Source organism: Cryptomeria japonica, chromosome 5 (genome assembly GCF_030272615.1).
Source record: "Cryptomeria japonica chromosome 5, Sugi_1.0, whole genome shotgun sequence".
NCBI classification, from domain to species: domain Eukaryota; kingdom Viridiplantae; phylum Streptophyta; class Pinopsida; order Cupressales; family Cupressaceae; genus Cryptomeria; species Cryptomeria japonica.
The window spans coordinates 355,465,265-355,487,489 of record NC_081409.1 but is presented as its reverse complement, the minus strand read 5'-3'; the positions used below and the strand labels follow the sequence as shown (position 1 = coordinate 355,487,489).

Sequence of the window (22,225 nt, the reverse complement as noted above, 5' to 3'; positions counted from 1 at the left end):
CTCCCTGAAGGAGTCTCCTTGCCCTGCAAGGTGATCAAGATCCGCCTTGACCCTCAGTCTAAACCTAATGCCAAGTCTCCAACATCTTTGGGGCCTTCATGGCTGTCCATCCACGACACATGAAGAGCTATGGGAACTCCTCCTCACAGCCACCCCTAATGAAAGCGAGGAGCCTCTTAGCCTCCAATACAGAACAAATCTCTACTTGCCTAGCTAGCTCTACAACCCCTCGGGTGACCATCACAATATCATCTAACTCTGCTAGGAATCTACGTACGAACCCGAGGGCATCCTATGGTTGGGTTTTGAAGCCCAAACATAGCTCTTAATGTGACTCTCCTCCCTTCGGCTAGATTCCTCTGTTACCAACCGAGTCTGCCCCAGATGTGTGCTTTCGTCCTCAATGTCTATGACCATTTTCTCTCTCTCAGCCGCTGATTCGAGAATCCCTTCCTCCTCCTTGCAAATCTCTTCTTCCTTCCTACCCTGCTCTCGATGCAATTCCATCTCCATTTGTTCTGCCCTTCTGCCCTCCAGTTGTAACTCTTCAAGTTGGGTGCCTTTAACTGACTGTAGTGAGGGTGGTGGAGGTGCACTGGGTGCCACGACAAATGTACCTAACCAACTATTTACCGTAGCATCAACCTCTTGGCCTAGCGTAGCAGGTAAACCCATGGTCTCTCCTGGTACGGTCTTGGCAACATGTGTATTGGTAGTGGCCACTGGTCTCTTGCACTCTTGGCCACATGCGATCTCTCTATGCATCCACCTTTTGCATCTTTCGCACCTTGGTCACCTTCGTTTCTATACTCTCTTCTTCCCAGAGTCTTTGGCTCAAACCCCCCTATTCTTGATTGCTCTGCAAGGGACATTCCCAATTCGGTACAGGTTGGTTTCAAAGATTTTGGCAACCTTAGTTTTGAGGTTCCATGCCTCCTCTTCGTCACGTACGGAGTGTACGGACAGGTTATTTTTAGGTTCAGTTCTTAAGTCATCACTGGAAGTAGGGTGTGCAGCCTGGTCTACAAGATCTTCCTCCGCTATGTCTGGAAGTAGTAGGTTCCTCACAACCTCTACCAACTTGTTCCATGTACGCGGTCTCTGCCTCTCTCGACTACGGCTTCTACTCGCAATCCTACTCCTACTTCTCACTGGACTCTTTGAACCTTCAAGGATTCCTCTTAACCATCGTCTCCTTTCAACTTTGTTCTCTCCGGTGGAGAGATCTTCGTACTAATGTTTCTCCCTTTTCTCGAGTGTTTCTGGTACGTCAGTCTTTGTTTGGGCGTAGTGGCATTAATTGTCGAGGGTACGACGTCTGCTCGTATCCCGCTCCTCTTCCTCCCTATAGGTCTTCTCTTTGTATCTTTGTAGTATCTGTCGTCGACGTCATTCACGGTTGCTTTCCTCCTGTCGATCTTACAATTCAATTAGATTTTGTGCCAACCACCTTGGAAGACTTCCGAGAAGATCGAAGCGGCAGTGTTCACTATTAGTTTGCCACGCAATGTGCCTTCAAGGACTGCTCTCTCCCAAGCTTCCCTTTGCACGTACTGAGCACCTATTATCACAAAAGCTTGCACCCTTGCTGAGCTATCAACTCAGCAACCTTGTGAAACATGGAAACAACCTCGAAGTGTGGGACCTTGTACAAGGGGGTTGAATCTCTGGAGAAGGCTGGCTTCCTTCTCAATCCATGTGTAGGTGTTGAACCAACTCAACACTCCAAATCTTACTTCTAAACCTATCCTAACAACTTGCAGAGGAAAAGGGAAGAGAGAAATGCTTAAAATGAAAGGAGGTGATGCACCAAGATAAGAGATGTTTCTCTCCCCACCTGAAATGGCACAAAGAATCAATTGAAATACCCAGGATATGCACAAACTTCAGTTGCATGAATGACCTCAACGCACGTATGGAGGTTGGAACTTGCTGAATGTCAAGAGGGGAGAAGGTTTCCCATAAGTCACACCAGAAACAGATTAACACAGTATATATGTGAAAGAAAGCCACAAATGTACACTTATAATGAAGATAAGAACACATACACAACATTCATAAGTTGAAGTAAGGCAAGAATGATGATTTTGATTCATTATAAGGCCAATGGCCAAACTTACAGTTGCAGAAATGCAAGATAAATAAAAGTGTTTAAGAGAAGTGAAAGATCATAGAATAGCTCAAGCTAGCAAGGAGAGAACCCTTTACAATGAGGCCTAACAACCTTATATAGAAAACTGGTTGCAAGAGTTGTTGGAGCATTTAAAGCCTTGAGTGTTGATCACACCATCTAGAAGTGTTGCAAGCCAGAAGGAAGTTGGGAAAACTTCAGAAACACAAGTTGCCGAAGTTGGGAAGACTAAGGAAGGAACTTCGGAACCTCGGGGTTTCGGAGTTCCGGAGAAGAGAAGAAGGCGAAGGAAAGGAACTTTGGAACCTCGGGGTTCCGGAGTTCCAGGGAAGAGAAGAAGGCAAAGGAAAGGAATTGCGGAACCTCGGGGTTCCGGAGTTCCGGGGAAGAGAAGAAGGCAAAGGAAAGGAACTGCGGAACCTCGGGGTTCCGGAGTTCCTGGGAAGAGAAGAAGGCAAAGGAAAGGAACTTCGGAACCTCGGGGTTTCGGGGAAGAGAAGAAGGCAAAGGAAAGGAACTTCAAAACCTCGGGGTTTCGGAGTTCCGGGGAAGAGAAGAAGGCGTAGCAACCTGGGAACCTCGGGGTTCCGGGTTTGAGGACTAAGGAACTTCCTTTAGACAAGACAACACTTCACACTTCATAATTCCACTGCGTTTCTCTTTGATCAACTGGGGCAGCGCTGGTCCATGGAACATATCTCTGATCGGTTCTCACTAATGGACCAAGGGTGTCATATAATGACAACATTTATGGCAACCTCTGTGGGATGCTTGCCTGCTAAGCATGTAGTTTAGAAGCCTTGAGCATCCATTGGGCACTAGGTCATTGAAAAGATCCAAAACATGTGTCCTCCATCGCTTGGAGGGAAACTGGAAACCAGAGCACACACCCTCTTAAGGAGGAAGCGGCAGGTGCACAAGCACTTATGAAAGCAAAGCAACTTCTTCTCTAATATTTACATAGTGATCAACACACTCTTTAGAAGCAAGGTTTGAGATGAATGCCATTCACTAGGATTGGAAGAACTTCGCCATCAAGCCTGGAGAGATGAAATGCATTGGCCTCCTTGCAACTAGTGATGACATATGGACCACTCCAGATAGCATCAATTTTGAGTGTCGCCCAACTTTGGCTCTGTCTGCATCCCACTTTAGAACTAGATCTCCCTCTTTGAAGACCCTATTAGTAGCCTTTTTGTCAAAAACTCTCTTGACCCGTTTTTGATGAGTCTCAAGCGTATGCATAGCCTGACCTCTAACCTCCTCCAACTCCATTAGTTCAGCTAGCCTTACTATCATGACATTATTCTCTATCAATTCCAGTTGATGTGCTAGTTCAAGAGAGGGTAACTCTAGGGAAGCTGGGAGTCTTGCTTCCTTCCCATATACCAGCATGAAAGGGGAGTTATTGATCGCCCTCTTAGGTCTGATTCTGTCAGCCCATAAGGCTGTCCTCAACTTAGTATGCCATGCCCTCTGGTTGTCTTCAATCGTCCTTTTAATTATCCTGATGAGGTTCTTGTTGGAATATTTAGCTAAGCCGTTACCCTAAGGGTAATAATTGGATGACGTCTTCAAGTATACACCATGCTTTAGTGCCCAAGAACTGATTTGGGTTCCAACGAATGCCTTGGCATTATATGATATGATGGTGGAGGGGACACCGAATCTTGTCACAATTCCATCAAGGAATTCCAATACTGAGGCCTCAGTGGCATCCCTCAATGCAACTACCTCTGTCCACCTAGTGAAGTAGTCTGTTGCGGCCAAGATCCACTTGTGGCCAGCACTGAAAGGTGGATTTATTATGCCGATGAAGTCTAAACCCCATTGCGTGAATGGTTTATCTGCTCAGATAGGGTGCAAAGTTAGGGCAGCTAGTCTTTGCTTTCCAGAGAAGAAAGCACATTTCTTACAATTCTTCACCCATCTATGTGAGTCATTGAATAAGGACGGCCAGTAATAACTAGCCCTCATTATTTTGATAGTTGCAGTTCTTGCAAAGAAGTGGCCCCCTAAAGAGCCATCGTGAAATTCTTCTAACAATCTGCTGACTTGACTTTGCTGGATACATCTTAACAAGACTCCATGAGAGTCTCTTCGAAAAAGGGTGCCATCCACTAAGACCTAGGGGATGGACTGCAACCTGAAATGCCTTCTTTTGGTCTTGTGTAGACCTCGGGTGTATCTACCTTCCATTAAGAAGGTGCTCACGTCACTTACTCGATTGAATTGAGTGTCATTGCTAGTTGGTTGATCCTCTTGTAACACAAGGGCGACCTCTGAAGTAGTCTCAGAAGATGAGACAAGTTGTTCACATAGGCCCCTGCCTCTTACAAGCCTGGTGATCTTGATGTTGATGTCGTATTCCATGACCTTGGTTATCCACCCAGCCCTCTTCTCGCTGATGTCCTTGTTTAGAAGGAAATCCTTGACACTTGCATGTGGAACTAAGAGCTGGATCCTGTTGTTAGACAACATGTGTCTGAACTTTTTTAATGCCCTTACAACAGTGAGGACCTGCTTCTCTACATAGCTATACTTAAGCGCATAGTCCTTTAACCCCTCACTAAAGAAAGCAATAGGTTGCTCCAAATTATGATTGTTCAACTGTGTTAGGATAGCTGAGATGCCGGATTCTCCTCCGAAGGTGTAGAGTATAAAATCCCTTTCATAGTTAGGGTTGACAAGGGTAGGGACCTGAGCAATTGCTTGTTTAATCTCTTCAAAACCAGCCCTCCCCTCCTTGGTCCAACTGAAAACCAGATTTTTCTTCAACATGGAGGTGAGGGGTTTTACCATGGTGGCAAGGTTGGGAATGAACCTCCTCACAAAGTTGATCCTACCGAGGAAACTTTGCAATCCCCTCTTGTGACTGGGGAGTGGGAGGGAAAGAATAGCCTCCACTCGCTCTGGGTCAATGGTCAAGCCATCCTTGGATACAATGTGTCCTAGCAATCTTCCTTGATCAGTAGCAAATACACACTCACTAGGGTTCAAGGACACACCATACTCCCTGCATTTCATGAACACCTGCTCAAGATGACCAAGATGGTCAGCTGCATGCTTTGAATAAATAGTTATGTCGTCAAGGTATATAAGCATAAACTTTGCTAATACCCCCTTGAGAGCCATGTCCATTGCTCTTTGAAACGTGGCACCTGCATTGGTTAGCCCAAAAGGCATCTTGCAATAAGCATAGGTACCCCACTTAGTAGTAAATGCAGTCTTGTATTGGTTTGATTCTTGGACTAAAATTTGATTTTATCCTGAATACCCATCCAAGAATGAAAATCTTTCTGAGCCACTGACCTTTTGGAGAATTTGCTCCATGGAGGGAAGGGGATAATGATCCTTGAAGGAGGCTCTATTGAGGTCCCTAAAGTTTACATATAATTTAATTTCCCCATTCTTCTTCCTTACAGGGACAAGGTTGGCCACCCAGGAGGAGTGCTTGATAGGGAAGATGATATTGGCTTCTATGAGCTTGGTCAACTCCTTCCTCATTAGTGGCTCAACCTTGGGGTTTATTGCCCTTTTCTTTTGTCTAATTGGCTTTGCATCCGAGTTTAGTTCTATAGTATGATGGGCTAAGCTAGGGTCAAAACCCTTCAAATCTTCATAGGTCCAAGCAACTATGTCATCATATTTTTGATAAAGCTCCACATAGGCCTCTTGTTCGGTTGAGGAACATACCTTGCCCAAGTTTAGAGACCTACCCTTGGCAACAACAACTAGCCTGTAATCACCCTTCTTTGCAGCCAGGTTCATCTTCTTCAATTTATCATCCGAGTTGAAAATGCCTTCCAAGGTAACTAGACCTTTAGGCAACTTGTGGGAGTTGAGCTGCATGATTTGATCTCCATACTCGTCTTGCAGCTTAGACTGATTTTTAGCAGAAAATTCTGCTTCATTTTGCAAGAAATTAACAATTTGCTGATCACTTTCGAATACTTGCCAATTTGCTTGATTGTTTGGGACAACAAGCCTCACAACAAGCCTGATGTGTTGTTCCTTCTAGCTTGCAACATGCGTTGGTATGTCGAATTGAGCACCAACCGCTGCAAGCCTATCAACATGCTTGTTTTAACCTCTAGGAATACTCTGGATGTTGAAGGCCTCCAATCCTTCAATCGAGTCCCAAACCCTATGTTTGTATGATTTGACTAGGTTGTTCTTTGTTATACTTTGAGCTCGGATGTGATTAACAACCAATTCACTATCTCCAAATACTCGCAAGGTTCTGATCTTTCTGTTTTGTGCAAGATGGAGGCCTTGGATCAAGGCTTCATACTCAGCGACATTGTTGGTGCAACCAAACTAAAGCCTAAAAGAGAAGAAATATTTCTCTTGCTCAGGAGAAACAAGCATCACACTGTCACCTGCACCGTTTCTGTTTCTTAAACCATCAAAAAACATGCTCCATAACCCCTCTGAATCTCCTTGTGTCTTGATGAGGTTAGGGATCGGAGTATCCTCCTCATGGATACAATAGGTACAAAGTTCAGTCTCTTCAGTCTCAGCTAAAGGATCAAACTGAAAAGCATTGGCCCATTCGTCCAACAAACAATCAGGGACCTCCTGCAAAAGATTAGTAGGCTCACCGACAGTGCACTCCTCCCCCTCTTCATGCAAAGTGCAATTCATGTTTATAGGGCTAGGGGTATAGGGCTCAATGTGGTTTTGTGCAATGGGCTCTGCCCTTATGGTAACCTTGGTACCATACCTTGTTCGAAATAGCATGTGGGACCAATCAGAAGAGAGGTATCCACCAATCTTGGCGGTGAAGTCTCTAGACAGGCAGATGGCAAAGAAGGCAGGGAGGTCGATGATTGATACGTCTTGCAAGACAGTGCAACCAGGGCATGCATGCAAGGTTTACTTCAAATTTTTAACAACCCCTATTGTCTTAATAGAAGTGCCATCCAGTTGGACCACCCCTTTAGTCACAAGTTCATATTCTATGCCAAGAACATCAGCTACTTTCTTAGGCGTGATTGAGCTACTAGCTCCTGAATCTATCATGCAGTTGTGAACTAAGTTATCTCCTATGATTAAGGAGAGATAGAAGGGGGGAGGCTTGCTGATCTTTCTTGAATCTTCCTCCTCCTTGGGTTGTACCAAACTGGTGGAAACTGCCTTCCTGGCGACTGCTGCCTCATCACCTGATTGGTTGATGTCCTTCAGTGCCTCCTTGAGAAAATCCCTTTGAGATGGGATGGAAAGGGCCTCCCACATAGTGACATTGAGATTGGCCTTCTTCATCTGATCTACTATATTGAAAGGAACACCAACTGATTTTAGAGGCCCCTTTGAGGCTACGAGGTCTACCTTTGCTCTTTGGACGACTTGGGCCTCCCCTGCCTCTTGTCCCCTTGCATGGTATTTTGGCTTGTATCCTGGACAGCTACATTGGGCGTTGGAGCTTGGGCTAATGTTGAAGGTGAGGCAGCTTCCATGGCTCTCTTATTTGACCTTGTATATTGTAACATAGACTCACCGTTTGTTTAGTTCATACCACATAATTTTGCCTCCTGCCAATTGACAAAGGTAGAATCTCCTTGCAAGTAAGCCTGAATGCCAACACTAGGTTGATTTGGGTCATATTGCTGGCCAAAGTTGGTTGGCGCAAAGCACCACTAAAGCTTGGACAAACACTCCATTTTGGCATGCACCTTGGTTGTGTGGTTGATTGCATGGTTGACACCATTCTTGCTCCTGGGCGAGGTTGTTTTGCATTGGAACTATTGCTTTTGAGTTGCTTGCAGCTATGGGGTTCACACTATTCAAAGGCCTGGTGTTGCTCCATTGGTTTTGCCCTTGAAAGGGTGGCCTATTCTGCTGATAGTTCTGATTTTGTGCTTGATAAGGTCTGCTATGTTGGGCTTGTTGCCTCTTTAGTGTCACCAACTTATTGCCAAAGTTTTGCAATAGAGTCTTGACTTCATGGAGCTCATTAGAGGATGTAGAGGATGTGGATGGTTGACCTGTGGGCGCCATGGGGATAGGGGCCAAGGTGGGTTGTTGAGTAGGAGCTTCTAGGAAGAGAAGCATTGGAGGCCTTGGAGCTATCTTCCCAGCCTGTATCAAACAATTTTCTTCCCTTATGGCTATGTCATATGCACCCGGTAGAGAGGCTCCACCCATTGATTGTATCATGATAGCTATATCGCTGTTGAGAGCTCTCAGATAATACAAGAAGGCATGATTTGGAGATGGCTTCACTAGAGTAGGAATTCTATTCCATGTCTTTTGGAATCTGAAATTGAAATCTCCCATGAACTCATGAGGTGCCCTCTTAATTGTAGTCAACTGGTCCACAAGTGATAGATGATCACTTTTGTCCTCGAAATGGTTGCACAACCTCTCCCCCAATTCATCCCAATTGTGAATGGAGCTAGACGGAAACCCTCTATACCACTGCAAAGCTTTTCCTTTCAAAGATGTGGCTAAGAGTCTAACAGCAACATCATCCTGAGTGACATTATGGACGGAGAAGATGTTCGCAATGTCTTGAATGTGCCCAATGGGGGTAGTAGCTGTTTCACTAGTGAAGTATGGTATACTCTTTAACGCAGCCACTGGTATATCATTCCATTGAGTCAAAATAAGAGGACTCCCCCCATTGAAGGTAACAAAAACTTGATTTCTGGCCATGTGAAACAATGGTCTATTGATATGAGTGGTGGGAGCCCTAGACAGTAATGGTCTTGTAAATGGAGGGGTAGAACGAGACTTGGGAGATGGAGTGTTTACAACCTTGACTCCCCTAACTGGTGACAATGAAGGTCTACCTCTCTGCCTTCTAGAGCCTGAAGATGAGAGTTCTACAAATTGGAAACTGCCTCTAGAAGATGCCCTTGTGTGAATTCTGGGCATGAAATCCGGAGTTGTAACAAGTCATGAACAAGAGTGGACTTGCGAGCAGAGACTTTGGAACCTCGGAGTTCCGGAGTTGAGGACTTAGGAACTTCGGAACTTTGGGGTTTCGGACTTGGGGACTTCGTAACCTGGGGAGTCCGGGGTTCCGAAGTTAGGAACTAGTCATGAACAAGAGATTCAGCTTGTGAGCAGAGTCGCCAAGTGCTTGAGAGATGACTACCTCTAAAGGCTAAGATACTAAGAACAACACTGAATCCTTAGCATGTACATCGGAAGTCTATCCCACCGGGCATGCCAAAACCTGTTATCACAAAAGCTTGCACCCTTGCTGAGCTATCAACCCAGCAACCTTGTGAAACATGGAAACAACTCCAAAGTGTGGGACATTGCGCAAGGGGGTTGAATCTCCGGAGAAGGCCGGCTTCCTTCTCAATCCAAGTGCAGGTGTTGAACCAACTCAACATTCCAAATCTTACTTCTAAACCTATTCTAACAGCTTGCAAAGGAAAAGGGAAGAGAGAAATGCTTAAAATGAAAGGAGGTGATGCACCAAGATAAGAGATGTTTCTCTCCCCACCCGAAATGGCACAAAGAATCAATTGAGATACCCAAGATATGCACAAACTTCAGTTGCATGAATGACCTCAACGCACTTATGGAGGTTGGAACTTGCTGAATGTCAAGAGGGGAGAAGGTTTCCCACAAGTCACACCCAGAAACAGGTTAACGCAGCATATATGTGAAAGAAAGCCACGAACGTACACTTATAATGAAGGTAAGAACACATACACAACATTCATAAGTTGAAGTAAGGCAAGAATGATGATTTCAATTCATTATAAGGTCAATGGCCAAACTTACAGTTGTAGAAATGCAAGATAAATACAAGTGTTTAAGAGAAGTGAAAGAGCATAGAATAGTTCAAGCCGGCGGGGAGAGAACCCTTTACAATGAGGCCTAACAGCCTTATATAGAAAACTGGTTGCAAGAGTTGTTGGAGCATTAAAAGCCTCGAGTGTTGATCACACCATCTAGAAGTGTTGCAAGCCGGAAGGAAGTTGGGAAGACTTCAACATTCTGGAGTTCCGGGGAAGAGAAAGGAGACTAAGGAAGGAACTTCGGGGTTCCGGAGTTCCAGAGAAGAGAAGAAGGCAAAGGAAAGGAACTTTAGAATCTCAAGATTTTGGAGTTCCGGAGAAGAGAAGAAGGCAAAGGAAAGGAACTTTGGAACCTCGGGGTTCCGGGGAAGAGAAGAAGGCAAAGCAAAGGACCTTCAGAACCTCGGGGTTCCAGAGTTCCGGAGAAGAGAAGAAGGGAAAGGAAAGGAACTTCAGAACCTCGGGGTTCCAAAGTTCCAGGGAAGAGAAGAAGGCTTAGCAACCTCAGAACCTCGGGATTCCGGGTTTGAGGAGTAAGGAATTTCCTCCAGACAAGACAACACTTCACATTTCATAATTCCACTGCTTTTCTCTTTGATCAACTGGGGCAGCGCTGGTCCATGGAACATATCTCTGATCGGTTCTCACTGATGGACCAAGGGTGTCATATAATGACAATAGTACCGAAACCTCCCACAAATCTACCAAGTCTTTTGTCAATTGATCCTCCCGTACTTCCGCCTATGTCACTTCTTCTTGGGTGTCACTTTTGTTTACAAGTAATTGTTGTTGGAATGGTCATCCCATTATGTGTGCCTACTGCTTGCTGTCATATTGATCTCCGAGTTTGTATCGGCAATGGTGCCAAAATGTTTACTGTCGTATAGGATAGTTTTTTATAGAACAAGAAACTAACAACCGAACAACACAGTAACAACAAATAAATAATTAACACATCATATGGTAGAATGATGTTTCTTTATTATCATGTGCAATTTTGTACATCAACAACGTGAACTGTTCTCGATACAATAACAACATAAATAGTGCCAAACGGTTGGTACTGCCAACTGTCGGAACCACCCAACTCTCAAGAACTAATTTTACTGCCTTATTAACAAAACATAACAAGTCACATTTATTTATGAGCAGTATATTTTCCATCTACATTGATAAACAGGTTGTACCAATCACTAACAATGGTCTTATGCAGCCTGAACACCTCTCTGAAAAATAAGTCTGCAACTTGAGGTGCTGTATAATTTGTAGGTACAACAAAGAAATGTGCATATTTCGTTAACCTGTCAACAACTACAAATATGCAATCTCTTCCCTAAACACGTGGAAGTCATGTAATGAAATCCTCGGATATTCCTTCCCACTTATGTTTAGGTATCGACAATGGCTGATGTAGGCCCGCAGGAAAAGTATGTTCTGACTTATTTTGTTGACAAGTTAGACACTCTCTAACATGCTGCAACACATTGTCTTTCAGATCCTTCCAAGTGAACCTCTCTCGAATCTGACGATATGTTTTGAAGAATCTTGGATGCCTTGTTGGAGGTGTATCATGCATCGCCCTCATGATCTTGACCTTCAATTCAGATCCTGGTACAAGATATATCATGTTCTTATAATAAATTATATCAACTATAGAATACCTGTCATCTTGTACCCGTCCATCAATCAAATCACAGGTAAAAGTATTCTTAGAATATTTTGTTAACAATTGAGATTTCCAATCAGTTGAAATCTCAATGAGAGAGCAAAATGTAGATCTGTTGGAAAGAGCATCAGCAACAATATTCTTTTTTGCCTTAACAAATTCCACATCAAAATCATAAGCCTGGATTTTACTCACCCATTTTTGTTGCCATTCATTAAGATCTTTCTACTCCAAGAAATATTTAAGGCTATTGTGATCTGTCCTGACCACGAATTTCATGCCCACTAGATACTATCTAAATTTGGCTAGTGCATGCATGATGGCTAGCATCTCCTTATCATAAGTGGAGTACAATTTTTTTGCATCCCTCAGTTTTCTGCTCTCAAACGCAATTGAATGTCTATTTTACATCAAGACTGCATCGATTCCCTGTCCTAATGCATTGCACTCCAAAACAAACGGCTGTGTGCAATCTGGTAATGCCAACACTGGACATGAGCTCATGACCTCCTTGAGCTTGTCAAATGTCACATGTGCCTTACTAGACCAATGAAATGCACCCTTCTTAGTAAGGTCTGTCAAAGGTGACGCCAACAGTGAGAAGCCTCTCACAAATCTCCTTTAGAACAACACAGTCCCAAGAAGCCTCTCAAATTTGATATATTCTTCGATGGCAGCCAGTCCAAAATAGCTTGTATCTTTTCCTGGTGTACTTTCACACCATCAGCTCCAATCACATGTCCAAGATAAAGTATCTTGGTCATCCCAAACTCACATTTGGAAGCCTTCGTATATAGTGACCAAGCCTCCATGATACTCAACACTATATCCAAATGCTGCGAATGATCACTCCATGTCTTGCTGTATATCAGTATGTCGTCAAAGAAGACCAAAACAAATTTCTGCAATTGCTCACGGAAAGTGTGATTCATGCTAGACTGGAATGTTGTGAGCACGTTCGTGAGTCTAAATGGCATGACAAGAAACTCAAAGTGTCCGTAGTGAAAACGGAATGCAGTCTTATGTATATCTTCTTCTCAGACACGTATCTAGTGATAGCCTGAACGAAGATCAATCTTAGAGAAATACACGGCCCCGTGCAACTCATCAAGAAGCTCATCGATCCTAGGAATGTGATGTTTGTTTTTAATGGTTTTCTTGTTCAACGCTCTGTAGTCTATGCACATACGCATAGTGCCATCCTTCTTCACTAAAACAACTAGCAAAGCAAAGGGACTAGAACTGGACCGGATGTGTCCCATACTCAGCAACTCCTTGGTTGTTTTCTCAATCTCTTCTTTAAAATGGTGTGGGGGTCGGTAGGGCATAGTAATAATTGGCCTAGCGCCCTCCTCCAGCTCTATGACATGTTCAAACCCATGATCAAGGGGATGACCTGGATGAAGGTCTCCAAATACTGCACTATGCTTATCCAGCACTGTCTGGATATCAACCTGATACTGTGGCTCACCATGGGAGGTAGGTTTAGAAGACTCAAAACAGTGAGTTGCCCAATCCACATCACCGTGTCTGAATAGAGCCTCCATCCTCCTTGATGAGACCACTCGTGGACCACCATCTGACATAGCTTTAAGCACCATCTTCTTGCCATTAACCATAAATTTAAGCTGCATTTGGTTCAAGTCCTGTAATTATTGCCCAAGTGACTCTAACCACTAGAGCCCCAACATGGCATCTATATTGCTAAGCCCATGCACATAGAAATAATCTGTTAAGGTGTAATCTCCAATCTGAATGCTCAGTTGGGGAGTTGCCTTGGTGCAACTCAATGCAAATCCATCAACAACAGTGACATTGAATCTTGGGAAGTCTTCAACCTGTAGCCCACTAGTCCTTCATCAATAAAATTATGCATGGCTCCACTATCCACTAGAGAAACCATCTGTTGCCCCTTAAGAACACCTCTCAACTGAAATGGGCGACTTATGGGAACTCTAGATAATGTGGCAATAGTGCTGCATGGAATTTCTTTGGTTGCAGTATCCTCCAATTCTACCTACGGTTGTTGATCCTCATTATCACTATCACCTCCAACAGAAGCCTCTTGTTCTTCTTGTTCTTCATCATCAGACATAACCTCAATCAAATGAACTTTGCCTTTGCCAAGACAACGGTGTCCAGGCTCCCAAGGTTCCTTACCATTGAAACATAACTTCTTCCTTCTTAGTTCATTCCTAGACTCTTGATCAATTTTTGGTGGTGTGCTCTTCTGCTGATTAAAACCCTTTTTATTCAATTTCCATGGGCTAAAACCTTTCTTCTATGGCTGAAAAGAAGGTGTAGTCTCAAGGTCAAGTGCTAACTCAATGGCATCATGCAAGGTGTTAGGCTTATGTGCCTTGACCAATCCCCTTGATTTGTCACTCAAACCTTCCACAAATAGCATAGCGACTCTCTTTTCTGACATATCTAGAACCATGACAGAAATATTTTGGAACTCATTAATATATGATTCCACATGTCCAACATGTTTAAGCTGAGCCAAATCCCTATAATAGACCTCTACATCTTTCCGGTCAAAGTGAGAAATCAGCTTATTAACAAATTCTTCAAGAGTGTATCATAGCATGATCTCGTGACACTAATCCATGGTGCCACCAATCATATGCTACTCCCTCCAGATGCATAGTGGCAAACTGTATAGTCTTATCCTCCTCCACGGGCTTAACTCATAAGAAGGTATCTAATTTATGCACCCATGATCTGGCACTGATCTTTCCGCTTCCATCAAAAGTAGGTAAAGAAACCTTATTTAATGTATCCTTACACTCCACAGGTTGAGTGTCTTGTCTAGCTTGCCTTCTAGGCCCTCTATTTTGCCTTCCCATCCTGAATCTAGCCTTATCTTTTCATTGATTCATAAACTGATTCAGATTAATCAGTCCTCTGACTTGTCCTGGGAGTGCCATATAATCATCATAAGCGGCCATGACATCATCTGTAACATGTATTTCTTCAACCTCTTCCTCAAGACCTTCTTCCTCTTCATCTCTTCTTGGCAAAAAGGTGGGACGGAGTGGCTGATAAGACCTTGTAATTGCTGTCCTAACAGCATTAGAGACTGTTCTACCTTGATTTTCATGCCCAACCTCACTTCTTTCACCATCATGACTATGTATGCAGCTGGACCCTCAAATTACCAATTGCATTAAGTAGTTGCTGTTGTGACTGCATAAAAGTTTGCATCATCTGTTGCTGCTGCTAAGCCATTTGAGCTAGTACATCTTGTATGTTGGGTTGACCATTTCCACCCTCTTCCCGTTGTTCTACCATATTGCCCAGTTCAAACAAGATTTCCTGCTCTCCTGATGTTTCTGCCTGTTGTTCTGCTCTGCACCTGGTATAGTATCTGTGTGGTCTAATCTCACGAGGGTTCATAGGAACAATTCCAGGTAATTTTAAATTCTCATGAAATGAATTAATCAGACATGCAACTTAAACCCTCACAGGCTGGTAGGATCATTGGGCTTTGATACCACTAAAATGGCCTTTCCCAGATTTCAAAGAAATTTATGTATTTGTTTAATTGAATGCATAGGTTTGTTTGAGAATGTATCCCTTAATGCATATATTGACCATAATAAATTTCACAAGGGAAATACGAACATAAATCTTAATGAAATTGGAGACTATTTTGGAAACTATTTGCATCAATTTGCAGGAATGAGATTTATTACAGACTTAATTGTTGTTGCCAAGGCCGTTTTAACCAAACTGCAATATTCAAAGCATATTAACATAACTTGCATCTTAAGTCATACCTGTGATTAGCAAACAAGGTATTGACCCTTACAGATAGCTTGATGGAAGTGTACTCTCATTGAGTTGGCAGTGATAACAATGTTTGGAGATGAAACTCTTGCAGATGAACCCAGTTGTAGGTCGCAGGTATGCTACAGACTGCAATTTCCCTTATACAAGCCGAATTCTAGTATATGCACAGCCGCTTCAATTCCTAGGGTGATCGCTGACTCGTCTTATTAGGATCGAACAATGATGTGATCAGAATTAGTGCAGGTCGTCCATAACAATACCCTCTTTCAACAGAAAATGGATTTCGTTGCCTTTAATTGCAGACTAAGTCGCCACCAATGTGTAGCGATGGGATGAAAGCTCAATAAGATTGCTTGGGGTTGCGTCCAAGCACCCAGTCTCCAGGGGTTTCGTCCTGAGAGGCTAAGAACCGATTTGCAGAAAGAAACAAATGATATGCATCGAGCAAGAATGATCTTGCTAAACCCCACGATGCCAATATACATAATTCTCCAACCAAAAAGCCATCGATTCTTCATGAAATTCTTTGGGAGAGATGACTTGGGCATAATTATTAATCACCTAAGTTTGATTAAATCACCACCAAGATAATTCAGCCTAGTGATAATAATGTCTTCACTTAAATTGGCCCCCTTTTTAATGATTGAATGTGAATAACTAAGTACCAAAGAATTACAACTATAGCTTTCTGCTCCTTACATTTAATTTTCGCCTTATTCCCTTATTATTTATTTTATTTTCTAACCTCCAGGAATAGGAAAGGCTAGAAAATTCACTCCCGATTAATCATCAAGCAGAAAGGGACATTATATGTTCCTCCTGAGTTTACTCATATTGTTTGAATTTTAAATGGAGTTGCAAAATAGTTTGAAGAATGGTAATTTGCATTTTATTGAATCTTTTTGGCATATTTTGATGTGTTGCCTCATATTAGGGCTTGAATTAGGAAAACCTAAATCCTCAAACTATATCTTGAACATTGCTGGGTGGGGACAGTCCCAGCTTTCGAGCCTTCCACAGCTCTCAATCTCTGAATGCTTAGCAGATTTAGGATGTTCAATAGATCATAAAAGGCAAAGCGAATAATAGCTATGAGGCATTAACATCAATTCAGGAATGTGCAGAAGTTCAGTTTTTTCATTTTTTCTTAATTTTTCCTAAAATGGGACGATCTCCTTTTGTGATTTTTTGGGGTTTGAAATGTGCATATATGAACTCACTTTACTCCCAATCAAAATATTTCAGTAAACACCCAATTCTCGAAATTCTCACTTTGAATATATACCTTGTAGACAGCTAGATTATATGTACATGAATAAATCCAGTGGGCAGTATTCTCAGCAAACCAAATAATGTTCTTTCTTCTACATGCTATACTTATGATTGCCATAAGTTATATAGTAGAGAGCTGGATTCATGTTTTCTTAGAATATAATTGAAGTTATATTGTTTCCATGAGTGTATAAGGCGTTTCCTTTGTTGCCTCTGTCTAGATGCTAGACATTTACCGACAATCAAATCCTCTTGCTCTTGAGAAAAAATGCACTTGAACTTTAAGATTTTAATCTAAATTTGTAATCGACTCAGATGAACAGAGTTTAATGTCAGATGTATAAATTTGCTCTATGTACAGATGTTGGTTTATGAATACATGGCAAATGGAACTCTTCGGGACCACCTCTCTGGTAAATTGCTGCTGGAATACTCTCTGCTACTATTATTATGCATTCTATTAACAATCTTAATCTTCAGATTTGAATCAGAATTAAGTGATCTTTCTTGTTCATCAACTGCAGGCTCCAAAAAGCCTCTAAATTTTGCCCAGCGCCTTCATATTGCTTTGGGAGCAGCTAGAGGCATTCTTTATCTCCATAATGAGGCCAATCCTCCCATCTTCCATCGTGACATAAAGGCAACCAATATATTGTTAGATCATAGATTTAATGCGAGAGTTGCAGATTTTGGACTGTCAAGGCTTGCACCATTACCCGATCTTGAAGGTTCAGCTCCAGGCCATGTATCAACTGTAGTGAAAGGCACTCCGGTATGGCACAAGCCTTAGAATATCATATTTTTGCTATTGAGAAGTTTTTTACCTTAACGACATTACGTCATATTGACATTTGCAGGGCTATCTCGATCCAGAATACTTCTTGACTCACAAGCTTACCGATAAGAGTGATGTTTATAGTTTTGGTGTGGTTCTTCTTGAGCTTTTAACAGGCATGCACCCCATTTCACATGGGAAGAACATTGTTAGGGAGGTATGTTAATCTTCAACAAAAAAAATGTTTATGGCATCCATTCTTAGTGATTGAAAGTTGTGAAAAAGGAAGCTTAACATTGTTTTCTCAGCTCCAAAATCTTTTTGATATTTAGTTTATAATCATCAATGTTCTATGTGCAGGTGAATATGGCATATCAATCTGGAATGATGATATCTCTGATCGATTTGAAGATGGGTTCATATCCTTCAGAAAGCTTGGAGCCATTTGCCACTCTGGCATTGTCTTGTTGTAAGGATGAAACAGATGCACGCCCTTCCATGGCTGAAGTTGTACATCAGCTTGAGCAGATCTTCAAGATTACACCTGGAGTGGACACCACACCCATTCAGTCCAGTGAAATGGATGCTTTAATGCATCAAAAGCAATCTATGGTTCAGATGACAAGTCAAAATCCTTATCTGTCTTCTAATGTTATGGGAAGTGAACTTTTGAGTGGTACTATTCCTGATATTGCACCTCGCTAAGGCAATGTATGCTTCAACTTGCATGACAAAACCAGGTATACCAGTGGTAGTCTTGGGCGATTCTCAGCCAGAGAGTCAAATGAAGTTGAGTACCGACCACTCAGAGGTGTTGAGTATTGAAAGCTAATGTTAATATTGATTTTTGTTGTAATACTTGCATAAAGATAACCAATATGATTTTTGTGAATGTAAGATTCCTAGTGGGAAAATAGCACCTTCCGTAGAATTTGGAGGCTTTTATGCTGTTTTTAACTGTTGTATTATGATAAACACACTGTAATTTATGATTCTGGATGTTGTTTTTGATCTTGTGACGCCTGCATTTGTACTGTTCATATCAATATGGTGTTTTGTTTGTTATGTGAGAAAATGTGATTTTAAAAGATATGTGAGTGAAATGGGTTGAGTTCTTTGGGTTAAAATTTTAATTTTGAATTTCAGGTGTAATCAAGACTTTGTAGTGTATTGATTTTTGTTGTGAAGGTTGATTTTATGTTTAAAGGATTGTGTCAGTGGAATACACAGGTTTTTGGGTTAAAATTTCAGTTTGCATTTCAGGTGCTTTTCAAAACTTTGTAGTTTATTAATTTTGTTGTAATACTAGTCTAAATATGATCGATATGGTTTGTGTAAATGCAAAATTCTTAGCTGAAAAATAGAACCTTGCCTGTAATTTGGAGATTTAATGTTATTGTTATTATTTTTTCTTTATAGTCACAGGGAAATATTATTACTTCTTGTGATACTAATACATCCAACTTTTTAATTAGTTCAACTAATCATTAAATAGAATTAAAAATTTTGAGAAACAAGTCTAGAGTCTATAATTACTTTTTTCATTTAATAATTTAAAAACTGTCATTTATCTTTCTCTCTATTTGTTCATATTGGGAATGATTTAATAATTTAAAAAACGTCATTTATCTTTCTCTCTATTGGTTCATATTGGGAATAGTAATTGCAAAAATCAAATTATTGGTTATTTCTTTTATAATTTTTTTCAGTTCAATTAATGACTTGAATGACCTATAAAATAATTTATACATCATCATAAAAATACATTATTGACTTTAACATTATTTTGTCTCTTTGAATGCTATTTGTGATGTCATTCATATCTATCCAATTAAATATACATTTTTTAAAAAGTCTTAGACACTATGTAATTTATAAACTACCTACTTACTTTATGTATTGTCTGTGTAAACATTATCATAATTGTATTTTTTTACAATTGATCATATTTAACGTTTTGATTGCTTTTAAATACTTTTATTATTTTTTATGTATCTATTGTTTGAATAATATACAATACAATATTATTGTATAAAAATAAATAGATACAAATATTTTAAATCTATATATAATAATTCTAATTGATAACAACTTTTTACTAATTATACTTAATTTACTTTAAAATTTATTTTTACGTTGAAGACATTTCATATATGGAATCAATGAGCTAATTTTTGAAATGAATGACTGTGAATTGTAAAGAGAGGTGCAAGATGCTACAAATAATCTTGATTGTCTATGTTTTCTAATTTTAATGTAACTGTACTTGCACACAATTATGAACCTATCCAAACACACTTGCAAAAAAAAAAAAAAAGCATTTAAGTTCCTTCTTGCTACAAACATTTGCCTTCCTACACATTGCCAATGAAAGGGAGCTAGAATGTGTAGAGAAAGTCATTTACTATACCATTTAACTGTAGCTACCAATAAGCCATGTGACTAATATAGATCATCACAAAGAACAATTAGCTAGATGACTAACAATGTACATGAATGCTCTATGCTTAGACTAATCTAACTACAAACATCAACGACACTACCAAACAATAACTACTATAACACTTATATAGGAACGAACTTGACGCAGTACTCTCTTGTTCTAACTAAAATGTGTTCTAGGTTTTTGAGAATATGTGAGAAATATATCTTTAGGCCATTAATATTATGGACTAAAATTTTTGCAAAGTTAAAAAATTAAATAGATTGAGAGTACTCTAATAGAGCAATTAAGTAATGGAATTCATCAACTTCAAACTTTAATTCGGAAGCAACTTCTTCTTGCAAATGTCCTACTGCATATGGAGTGTTTGTTCAATTACAACTTGAAGCAATCACATCCTCCATGGTTTAAAAAAATGCTTCCAACATGTAAAAAAATAAAATTAACAAGTTTTCAAATTTAAGAATAATATTTAAATGTATTATCAAACTTGCATTAAACTTGTGGAACAAGTCATATTGAAGCATTTGTCACAACATTTTAAAATTGGGATATTTGTGAAGTAGCAAGAAGGATTACCAAATGGATTTGAAACATGTTCATATTTTGATTTTTCTCTTTGGGAACACCATAAAATAGAATAGCTATAAGAATCTTTTTTCAAATTAGAAGAAAAGTTCCCTTTAACTAAATGATCTTTAACTTTGTACAATATAGACAAGTTTAATCTCTAGGTTTTGAGCATGTATTGCAAACAAACTAAAAATAATCTCTCTTTTTTGGTTCTCATGTATGGGCATGACACAGATCAACTCTTCTAAACACAAATGAGATATTTTATATCATTTAATTGACACAAATAACAATCTTTATTCTTATAGTTAAAAGCAAAGAAAAAACAAAACCTAACACAACACAAGAATTGAATTTGATTGAAAATGAGAGATTGATGAAGGGTGCTCCTCAAACACAACCTCAGAGATTCAAAAGTAATTTCAAAACACTCAAGATAAAGAAATTTGCAAATGGTTCTTATTATCATAAATTTAAAAAATACATTCAATCAAGGGCTAATGCATCTTGCTACAATACCATGGGTTACATTACATTCAAGCAATCAAACATGCTACTCTATCCATGGTGACGACCTATACAAACAACACTAGAAAATCCACTCTTCGACTTGCGGCTTCATCTTAATTTGAACTAGTCTTGAATGAGTTTTCTTTCAACCTTTTCTTGTTAATATTAGTTTTTCCAAACCTAGGAAGTGAAACTCCCAAGATGCTTCTGGAACATAAAAATAGGCCTTCCATGACTTTTTGGTGCCTTCTAACATAATTTGAATTTCTACCTCCCAACTCCAAAAAATAGGTTAAATTTTGAGAGCCATAACTTTTGATCTAGACACTTGATTGAGCCCAATGTTTTTAAACTAAGGAGCTCATAGTGCTCTACAACATACTTTTTCCAAGTTGAGAATCAATCACTTGAAGGACTTAATTTCAAGTTGAATATTTTTTGTAAGATTTTTTAAATTTGAAAGGTTAATTCTCACAATCTGCAAATGATCTTTGGTTAAAAATTTTAACCAAAGGCTATTTTTACCATTTTGAGGCTTTGGGTAAACTTCTAGGTCCATACTTTTTGGGTGATGCAAGATTTCTCTTACAGTCTGGATGCTTTTGCATTATAAACAAGATCCAATAAATTGAATTATATAAATCACATGCATAGTTATTTTTAGAGTGAAAAAAGTAATCATCTAATTAATTATTAGGTTATATTTACACTAGTATACTCAAACTTAGTTAAGATTTTTTTGTCTCAAGTCAGAAGATTAAGGCACATGTCATGATTTAATTTAATCTTATCCTAGAGTTTCATCTTACCAACGCCAACATAGTAATAGAGCTCTAGGATTATTGATTATAGATGAATCCTTGGGTTATTGTGAGAATTCAATCATCAACTTCAACATAGTAACAAAGCTCTAAATTATAATTTTTGGTTTCTTTTTCGAGATATTTGACCTTGAGCATTAAAATGATGCATCCTAGAAAAAAATGGGCATCGATGTTACATCCAAAGGGTGTCAAAACCTTAAAATTGTTTGTCCAAATCCCTAAATCAAAGTCTAAAAACCCAAAGCAATTTTGTTGTGGTCTTCAAATCTCACTTGCAAAACTTTGTATGACCACACAATCCATATGATGCTTGTTGTTCTCTTTTGTGGAAAAATAGAGTAATTTATGATAAAAATACAATTGTCTAGGGAAACAATTATGTAGTTTTTTTAATGTAGCTATGAGAAAATTTTAGGAAAAATGGTGGTTGGCTAAAAGTGGCAACATGTTTGAAAAATATGACAGCAAATATTTTT

At 40.0% G+C, this 22,225-nt stretch overlaps 1 protein-coding gene across 2 annotated transcripts in view; it reads left to right on the top strand.

Annotated features, from left to right (window-relative positions):
- Positions 1-18,413, top strand: part of LOC131034300 (probable LRR receptor-like serine/threonine-protein kinase At1g06840) — a 206,364-nt gene extending 187,951 nt beyond the window's left edge. For both annotated transcript variants that reach the window (XM_057965783.2, XM_057965775.2), the window contains exons 17-20: positions 16,986-17,037; positions 17,149-17,396; positions 17,482-17,616; positions 17,760-18,413. In XM_057965783.2, coding sequence (XP_057821766.2) covers positions 16,986-17,037; positions 17,149-17,396; positions 17,482-17,616; positions 17,760-18,104 — 780 coding nt within the window. In that variant the 3' untranslated portion in view covers positions 18,105-18,413. The remainder of the gene's footprint in view (positions 1-16,985; positions 17,038-17,148; positions 17,397-17,481; positions 17,617-17,759) is intronic.
- Positions 18,414-22,225: the final 3,812 nt, after the last annotated feature.